At 36.7% G+C, this 9,963-nt stretch overlaps 1 protein-coding gene across 1 annotated transcript; it reads right to left on the bottom strand.

Annotated features, from left to right (window-relative positions):
* On the bottom strand, window positions 1-9,699 carry fhdc4 (FH2 domain containing 4). Its single transcript, XM_079887034.1, has 12 exons — window positions 9,547-9,699; window positions 8,632-8,997; window positions 7,086-7,147; window positions 5,687-5,789; window positions 5,424-5,509; window positions 5,199-5,299; window positions 4,672-4,742; window positions 4,431-4,538; window positions 4,260-4,330; window positions 3,533-3,650; window positions 2,825-2,989; window positions 1-1,554 (listed from the first exon to the last, which is right to left on the bottom strand). The coding sequence occupies exons 2-12, from the start codon at window positions 8,956-8,958 to the stop codon at window positions 472-474; spliced, it is 2,295 nt and encodes a 764-aa protein (XP_079743160.1). The 5' UTR covers window positions 8,959-8,997; window positions 9,547-9,699; the 3' UTR covers window positions 1-471.
* Window positions 9,700-9,963: the final 264 nt, after the last annotated feature.

Here is a 9,963-nt window from a genome sequence, read left to right as displayed (position 1 = left end):
TTCTTTAATATCTGGAGCTCTGAAAACCACAAATTACATGAACTCTCTTCTCGATTTTATGTGGTGCATTACAACCACATTTACCGACTTACTTGTATTTTGATTGGTCAGTATATAAACTAAACTAAGAGAATAATTACTCATAGTCAGAGTCCTGCATAATTGTGCCTGGTTCATTTTTGCAGATACAGAAACTGTCTCGCCATGGAAATGTAATGCCATATGTACTGCCCCCTTGTGTTACATAAAGAGCACAATCTTATTTTCCACTGATCTCAACACTATATTTAAATTCATTGTTTTTTGGATGCCATTGCATGGGCGTTATTTATATAAGGCGTGGAAATAAATGTCCATTCACTGTTTTAACAAGCAAACATTGACAAAGCACCAAGCTTGTTTTCCATAAATGCAGCATGACACTCAGCATGAAAGTCTGAATAAATAGACAGCAATGTTTGTTTTTTAATATCACGGGTCCACACTGTCAGAATCAAGCTCTTTTGATTTGTCTTTTTCACGCCAGCGCTTAAATAAAGACATAAAGCTGAAGCCCTCTTTAGCGCTTTTAAGTGATGTTGTTTGGCTGTTTCTTTTGCCAGTACCAAATGGCAAGCTAGGCACCGTCTCTTCAGTCTTTGCTTCTGGCTCGGCTGACTGTGACTGTGATAAGTTAACTGATTGTGATTCTTCTAGAGAATTAAGAGGCTTTGCTTCAGAATCTTTAACAATCTTTAAAGAGTTTCGTTGTACGGTGAGCATATTACAATCCACAGATTTCCCTTTTCCAATAACACCTATAGAGGGAGCCGGAGATGCATCCACATCACAGGGCACAAACAGGTCCTCTTGGCTGGTACTTCCACATTTAGCCTCAGGAAGTGCGATTGTGTGCCGGCGATTGATGATCTGGCTGTTCTGCAGCAGAGAGCTGGATTTAGAAGTGTTTTCTTCTTTGGCCAGGATCAGCAGCTGTCTTCTGTCCTCATGGAAGAACGTCTGCCTGGGAGACAGGATCGGCGACAGGGCCTCGGCGGATGAAATACTACTTCGACTGGACTGGTATTGTAAAACTTTCCGTGACACCTCTCTCATATTCTGCACTTCCTTCTCGGACTGGGCATCTTCCTCCTTCTGCTCCAAGGATACGGAGACTCGTTGATCTGATGAAGAATCGGTACCGGCACTTTCCTGCACCGGGCTTGAGATTATAACCTCTGGGTGATTGGGCGTCTCTTCCTTATCAAAGCTCTCCTTGATCAAGGAGGATGGCGTGACACTTTTGATCCAGCTGTCCCTCTTAACCTCTTTGCTGTCAACGGGGTGGTTCTTCTTCAAGGGGGTCTCAGTCAGATTCCCCAGCGTGGGTGACCCGGTCCCAGCTCTACGGCGGGATTGCCGACTGTTGAACCTCTGTAGGATGGACTCCAGAGCATCTCCTTCAATGTCTTTGTCTCGTGATGAGCAGGTGGCGGTGGAGCGTCGCTTAGCAGCAATCTGAGTGCGCTCTCGCAGCCTGCGCCTCACATCCAACATGTCTCGTTCAAGGTTCTCCTATGGCAGAAAGATGATAGAGAAGTGATTTATGTGATTCATGAAGCTTTCTTTATATTATCTGGTCAAGGAGGATAAACAATATTTTTTACAGATGTCTGTGATAATTTAATTTAATTGACAATATTTAAACAATTTTTAAAAAAACATCTAAACAAAAAATAATCTAAAAAAAATCGAATTGGGTAACAATAATTAAATCGGTAAACAATATTTAATATTTATTTATTTATATACACACACATATATATAGTATAAGTATAAGAATCAGGGTTACTCATTTTGGCAAACAAATAATGAAAAATAAAAATGATGAGAATAAAAAATAAAAATGATGAGCATAAAAAAAATATTATCTCTTTTGAAGAGGTTACATTTACAGATATGCTCAAATGTTTTTTTTATTTTTTATTATTTGTTTGCCAAAATGAGTGACCCTGATTCTTATACTTACACACATTGCTGTGGATGCAGCATAACAGGTAAATACACTACCATTCAAAAGTTGTGGATCTTTAAGACTTTTCAATGTTTTTGAAATAAGTCTCTTATGCTCACAGAGGCTACATTTATTTAATCAAAAAGTACAGCAAAAACAGTAAAACCATAAAATATTATTACAATTTAACTTTTAAAATGTCCGTTATTTCTGTGATGCATCTGCATTATTACTGTCACATGATCCTTTAGAAATCATTCTGATTTGATGCTCAAGAAACATTTATTATCATTACTATCAATGTTGAAAACAGTTGTGCTGCTTAATGTTGAACTGTGATTATTTGATAAAAAAAGAAAGGACAGCATTCATTACAGACAGAAGATTTCTGTCACTGTCACTGTCACTTTTAATCAATTTAATGCGTCCTTGCTGAATAAATGTACCAATTTCTTTAAAAGAATATAAACCAGTACAACTGTTTTCAACATTGATAATATTATTAATAAATGTTTCATGAGCACCAAATTAGTGTTATTTTTAGAATGATTATTAGAATTTTTTCTTTGAAAAGAAATTAGTGATCCCAAACTTTTGCACAAGCATTTCTTCTTCATTTTATGCTAAAACTTTTCTTAGATGATTTTATTTTCTAAAACATTTCCAGGTTTAAACTGGATTTTCAACGTGGTCTCAGACTTTTGGACCCCACAGTGCATCATTTCAAACATGTTTTGCAGAAGTCCTATTGATTTCTTTAGGTGTTAAAAAAAAAACCTGGCTAAGACTGCTTCTTAGACTAGAGCACCTACAATGTATGGTTAGAGTTACCTGAACTGCTCGTTTGAACTTCTCACAGAAAGAGTAGAAAATGGAGCAACAATCCTCTAGTTTGAACTGAGTGGGGTCCTCACAGAAATACTCTGCTACCGAATCACTCACAGCAGAAAGGGTCTTGAAAGCTGTCTCGGTCTCATTTAACCTGGTTTCTGCATTCTAAAAAAGAAGAAAAGACAAATGGAAGAACTGATGTGATGCTTCTTATTTAACACATTAACATTTCATGCAATCAGGGAAATGCACTAATGTTTATGTGGATGTCAGCACTTCAGTAGTCAATAGGCTCAATAGCATGTTACCACACCAAAAGACTTTGAACAAAAAAGATTGCATGCTCACTGTGGCGAGCAGGACGAGGTGGCGTGATTACTGATGAGCGACACCTGCGCGACGCACCGGTCTCGTATCTCTCACGGAGGAGCGGAAGCATAAAGGGGGAGTGACGACAGTGGAGATCGAGAGAGGACAGGCCTGAACTTGTGTTGTGTTTTGTTTTATTGTGACAGCAGTCGTCCGTGAGGGGCTGCTGTCTTTTACTTTCGTTTTGTATTTGTTTTATTTGTATCATTAAAATGTGTTTGAATGTTCAACGGTTCCCGCCTCCTTCTTCCCACAACATTTAACCTCGTTACACTCACATTCAGAGATAAACTAAATAGGTTCATAGTAAGGAATTGTGATAAATATAAAATGTCTCACCAGCAGAAAATCCCTCATCTGTTCTTCCAGATCTGGATGTTTACTAGCATTCTGCTTCGACACCTGGACTTTGCTCACTTCCTTTTGGAAATCAGACTCAATTTCCTGTTTATGAATCCTGTATTGAGGAAGACAGACAATATATTTCACTCTTCTTTTGCATTTTCAGAGCAATTTAGTACTGAGCACAATAACTGAACCTTTACAGATCTTTTGAAAGACTATATTTAAGTACTAGAATTCCATATAACAGTACCGAGAATCACATATAACACATTTTATAGTTAAAATCGGTATAGTTAACTAAAACTAAAAGTATAAAAAAAATGTTTCTAAACTGAAATAAAGCTGAAACAAAATAAAAAAAATATTAAATAAAAAACTAATTAGAAATGTTGCTTTGGCAACTTACTGTAAGTTAGTTGAAGTACTAAAATAAAATAAAAATAAATTAAAGCTAAACAGAAATATTTTAAATAAACAAAAATGAGAAAGACACAGCAAAATTACTAAAACAAACTAAAATTAAAATGAAAACTGAAAATAGAAAAAAAAGCTAATTAAATGATTAATAAGTACTAAAATATCACTGGTTAAAATGCTGCCTTTATTGTTAAAGTTTTTTTAACAGATTTTTGTAGTGTGTCTGTGTGCATTTTATATTAAATTAATCAGATCAAATAATTATAGGGAAGTGCAATATTTCAAACAGCGATGTGTGGCCTACCTTGCTGCATCTCCAATGTTCTGTAGTTTCTCTGGGAACTTCAGCAGCGATGCATCTATCTTCTGGGCTTGCTGTGGTAACAGACACATGAGAAAGGAATTAACATGGAAATAAAGCTGTGTGCCTTATGTGGCTCTGGCACCACAGTATAATATTAAACATCATTGCTACCATCACAACATAGTGCATGAGGTTCATTCCAGGCTTGTTGGCTTTGGTATCCGCTAGTTTGAGAAGAGACGTTATCCGGAATCCCACCGCGCTGCCGGCGTACCCTCCCTGGTGGAAGTGGGGGCAGAACGATTAGGATCTCATGACAGTGTAAACACACAAATGTGCAGTGCTGTTTTGAGGTTAACCAACTTTAATCATTTTCAACAATCGTAACAAAATACAGTATGATTCTACTCACAGAGTTCATGAAGTTCCCTGTTTCCAAGACTAGTCGAATGACTGAATGTAGATCCGCACATTCCAACAGCTCTGGAAATAATTTCATACATGGGTTAGGTGAAATAAAACAAATCAAACCTAGTCACATGCTTGTAATTGCACTAATAAACAAAGCAACTCAAGATTCCTGGGAATCAAACCCATACAGTTAGTCATGCTTTAAGGAACTATGAGGATCATATAGTATAAGAGTATTTTTAAAGTTGATTTAAACTATTTACATTTTTAATTTAAAAGAAATAATAATTACTAACCATGACTAGCTCTTATAATATAAATATATTTTATTTGAAGCGTCTGCACCAAAGTCAAACAAAGACTAGTATAACTGTCTATTAACAAAATAATTATACATACATATACATATATATATATATATATATTTTTTTTTTTTTTTTTTTCTTCAAAATAGGGAAGAGGGCATGTTGACATGTTTATGGTAGTACTTTACAATAGGTAGTAATTTGTTATAATTTACAATCTTACCTTGTCCAGCAGAAGTCATGACTGCAATAGAGTGATTCACCTCATCCACAAAATGGGAGAATTCCTCTTTGAGTACTAAACCGTTCAACCGTTCCTCATAGCTAGAGGAAGAGAAAACAAATAAAAATAATCATGATGGCATATCCAAAAATTACTGTATCGAAAGAGCTCTGTGTACAATCGTGTTAAATGTGTATTTGTCTTTGTGTGGCTGTATATACCCACCAAGGAACTTTGACAAGTTGTACCATGAACCGATCTGGTTCAGATAAAGTTGCATAGTCTCCTTTAAAATCAAGAAGCTGACGCACCTAATGAAAGAAGAAACATAAAGCATATAGCAACAAGCTTTTAGGTTTGCATTTCAAATGAAAGTGCTACATAAAATATTCTTATTCTGGTCTACAGTACAATTTTTTTTTATTAAAATGCCTTTTTGGAATTGCTCAATGAGTGTAACTGAGGCTCTAATCAGATTTTACACCCACCTCTCCATCCTCTGGCAGTAGTTTGCACAACTCCTTCAGTTTCCCAGTACCAAATCTTTCTCCTCTGCCGCTGATAATGTCGTCAATCATTTCACTCACTGGCCTGAGGAGAAAGTTAGAGCAAGATGTGGTAAAATTATAGATCAGGACCACAGACTGTTTGAGGAGTTACAAAATCTCAGATTTCCCAAAGATTCACCGGAAGTGGGGCTCTACCACTATGATATAGTAATCCCCAGGCTTCCTTATGAATTTATGAAGGAAAAAGCAAAAAATAAATAAATAAAACATCATAATAAAATAAATAGTTTTATATGCATCAGCTTTTGATTTTATTTTGGGGGCAATCCGGTCATCATTTACTCACCTTCGTGTTGTTTCAACCCTGTATGACTTCCTTTCTTCACACAAAAGATGATATATACCAAACAGTTCGGTTCGCATTGACTTCCATTGTATGGTCAAAAAAATTTAATGGATCTCAATGGGAACCAAAACTGTTTGGTCATACAGGTTTGCAGCAACATGAGGGTGAGTAAATTAGGACAGAATAATTTTTTTTAAGTGAACTATCCCTTACCGTCTCCTATGCCAGTTTAATGTGCGTGACAACTATAAGATATTTGAAGGTTAATTTTCTGTGGTGTGTCAACATTGCTCTGTTTGTTTGATCAGCCGAACACAGCAACAGTGACTCAACCAATGGCGTGAGTTTGGTGGTGGGACTACCTGTTTGTCCAACCAATGACAGCTGGGGGAATGTTCGAGAAACTAGTTTGAAAACAATTTATACTTTCACTGCTAATAGAACAGACACACTTCACCTTTAAATAGACTGATTACATTGTAAAACTCAATTTGACATTCTCCAAAACAAACGACACATCAAGCGGTCCATCTGTAAGAACGGTATAGAGGAAGTGTCCAACACATGTACTTCCACACTGTGAGTCATACTTCACCTTGTTCTGGTTGCCATACACTCTTAATCTCCTCTTCTTGGCCAAGCATAAAAATACCTAGGATAGACAAGCCCCATCTTGCTTTTTTTTTTTTTTTTGAGATAACCAAGCACACCAAACTGGTATCACAAGCTCTAGCTGTAGCACTATAGAACTGATGTGTTCATTAACATGTCAAAGTTAAACTGTCACAATCAACTAATCAATATCTGAGGAGAAATACTGCATGATTAAGGGAACTGCTGTAAAGCTCATCTTATCTCCATGTTTGTACTCCGGTAGAAAAGATATGCCTGGACTGATGTTGTCAGGGAAAATTCATTTGGCTTGCAGAGACATGTGAGCAATGTATCATTTGACTACTAAGCGTTTCCACCCTCTAAGATCTGCTGACGAAATGGAGAGCTTTTCTTAATACTCCCTTGTGGTACACTCACCTTCTGAACTGCTTGAGGAAGATACCAATGTTCATGTTCTTCTTGGAGTTGAGAATGGACACCTGGCAAGGGAAAAAAGCCAATTATATGGACATGGCTTGACAAAGACAGTTATTAGGCAGATTGCTTATTATGTATATTACACCATTAACAAACATAAATGTAAACAGATTGTATCAGGTAGTTACTCCACCCTGATGTGTTTAATCAGTTTTGAACTATGAAAAACGAATGATGATTTAAGAACACCAACAACCCTGCCTATTAATTTATTGCATTAAAAATAATCAACGGAACATTTGATGAACATTGCGATGATGTGATTCAGCAGTTGTAAAATTAGATGTTCTGCATCACAGTGTTTTTGAAATGTTCGCTATTCAATATTGGTGGAGTCCACCTTATGTAAACACTTACAGAAAAGACAAAATCCCTCCACCTTTGAAAAGGGTTCAGATCAAACGACAAACATAGTCAAGTGGCATCCATAAATGCCACAGTATTGTCTTATGAATGACTGTAAGCATTATTTGAAAGAGAAAGTTACTTCAAATCTAGTTACAGTGCTAGGATGATTTTTGTTTTTGACTGTGGGCCACATCATGACAAATCAAGATTACAATGAAAAATGTAAAAAATAAAATAAAATTGTTGCTAGAAAACAGCAGTCCTTTTAAAATCATACTGTCATTTGAATTTCCTTTTGGTAAACTTTTCTTTTCCACTTGTCTATCTGACATTAGTATTAGTTATTGATTAGTTCAGTATCATGTGACTTTGCAGAAGTAAAGCCAGTTTTCTTTTTTTAAACATGTTTTCTGACTAAATGTCATAACATAACCTAGAATTTATTGTGAAAAGAACTTAAATTACCAAAGAGTGAAATGATAATGACAAAAATTGTAAATTGGTCCACATTAGCCATAAACCTGGTTAATTTAGTAATATAAAAATAACAATAAATAACTTTCTTTTACACACACGTAAGTATGTTAGGTTTCCATGTTATGGGGACTTTCCATAGACAATTATTTTGTCTGATTTATAAGCTGTTTTCCTCATAAATAAATAAATAAATGGGTTAGGTAAGGGTTAAAAGTAGTTCCGTACTGTAACAACTGCAGGTTAACACTTTTATAGAGAAATAGATAGAAATACTACGATAGTACACTACATGGAAGATAACTGACCATGAAGAAACGGTTTATGCAAAACTAGCAATTAGGATACCTAATGCATTCGGCATGAGAATATGAGATGCTTGAATAACCTTCAGCTCTGTAATCATTATAGAAACATTCATAGATCCCAAAATCAACAGATTAGCCTATATCAAATTTAGTGAGGTTACAACTAACTAAGTCATCTTTACAGTGTTTCTGACCTGTGACCTGACCTGACCTGAGACAGTCACAAAGCCTACCCTAGTGACAAGCTTGATGAAAGCATATGTAAATCTCTCTGAGTAGATGAGTCTGGAAACACCCATTTACTGTAAGCCTGCAGACACAAAACGTCTTTTCTAGCACATCCCGCCTAAACTCACCATTTCAGGTCCTGGGGCCTTGCTTAGGGACTGGCGTACACTGCTGCGAGTTGTGGCCTTGGCCTTCTTCTGGTCATTGCGGCTGAACAGCTCCTCCATACCTTTGGTGTCCAACTCGAAATCCCTGCTCTTTTCAGCCGTCCATATGTTATGTTTGCCTAGCACAGTGTCCTTTGGTATGGCCTCCCAATTAAAATTACGCATTGTAGAGGCCCGTATCGGCCCTCTGGAAAACGGGCCTCCACTAGGGAAGAGGGCAGGAGGTGGAGGAGGAGGAGGAGGAGGAGGAGGAGGAGGAGGAGGTGGTGGCGGCGGTGGTGGTATCATGGTTTGGATGTCACTTGCAAAGATACTGCTGCATCATCCCTTTAATGAAAGGACAGAAAAGGAAACCATATGTTTGTATGTCTACTATCTGCTGTCATTTAACTGAAAAAGGAAGGATTTGTGTAATAAGGAAGTTAACTGAGAAACTGTAGGTGATAAGCACTGGTGGTGAGTAGCCAAAACCAGAACAGTGAAAAATATCTAATAGGTTTACAAAAGTTTACATGACCTCTACATTTGTCAAAATAGACATTTACACAGAAGTAACATGGTACACGCATGTAAACAAAATTACATTCACATATTTGTATTGTACTACAACTAGTTAGTTTTCCATAAAGCCTACCATAATTTCTTGAGAAACTTTTGAATCTTAAAAAAACTGTACAACAATTGTTTTTTTACCCTAGGTAATGCCATATTCGCATGTTCTTGTATCAGTTTTATCATAGTACTTAAATGGTATTGTACAGTATTACAATAACTGTCCGTGGTGGGGGAAACGACTTGGATATCCATGGTATTTTTAATGTCTATGGTTTTCTCATGGTAACAACGTAGTAGGCCTATACAAATATTTTTACTTACTCGTTTGAGAGGTCGCCAGACGTCTACCAACAGAAATTACTGTCTGACAATATCCGAATTTACTTTGGCTATATACTCCAGAAAAGCATGCTCCATAGTAGGCTACTCTGTCCCACGGGACTGTTGGTTACAGTATACCCGCTCTGCGGAAGTGTGATGTTGCAATCTGCTCTCTTACCTGTAGCTCACGCCCAGAACTCGTCAGCGCTTGTTTCAGACGTAATCCATGTATTATGATTGTTCAAATTTCATAGAAGTACCGCATGAATGGGTATTGATTCGCCTACATTAACAGACAATAACAGCAACTACCGTTAGAATTAAAGCTTCCATTAAATTTGTTTTAGCTTTCCCGCGTTTTCTTAAACTCAGAATAAATATAATTTTTAAAAGGGTTTAGTACCGCTTTCACCATGG

The sequence above is a fragment of the Squalius cephalus genome (assembly GCF_949319135.1).
Source record: "Squalius cephalus genome assembly, chromosome: 11".
Taxonomy (NCBI): domain Eukaryota; kingdom Metazoa; phylum Chordata; class Actinopteri; order Cypriniformes; family Leuciscidae; genus Squalius; species Squalius cephalus.
This window is presented reverse-complemented; position numbering and strand designations above follow the sequence as displayed.

What these genes read in the sequence shown, in the direction of transcription:
- fhdc4 (XM_079887034.1), bottom strand. Translation starts at nt 8,958, where the DNA reads ATGATACCACCACCGCCGCCACCACCTCCTCCTCCTCCTCCTCCTCCT. An exon ending in TCATGCACTATGTTGTGATG is followed by an intron (nt 4,331 to 4,430) that starts GTAGCAATGATG and finishes CTGTTACCACAG; the next exon opens with CAAGCCCAGAAGATAGATGC. An exon ending in AGATGAGGGATTTTCTGCTG is followed by an intron (nt 2,990 to 3,532) that starts GTGAGACATTTT and finishes CTTCTTTTTTAG; the next exon opens with AATGCAGAAACCAGGTTAAA.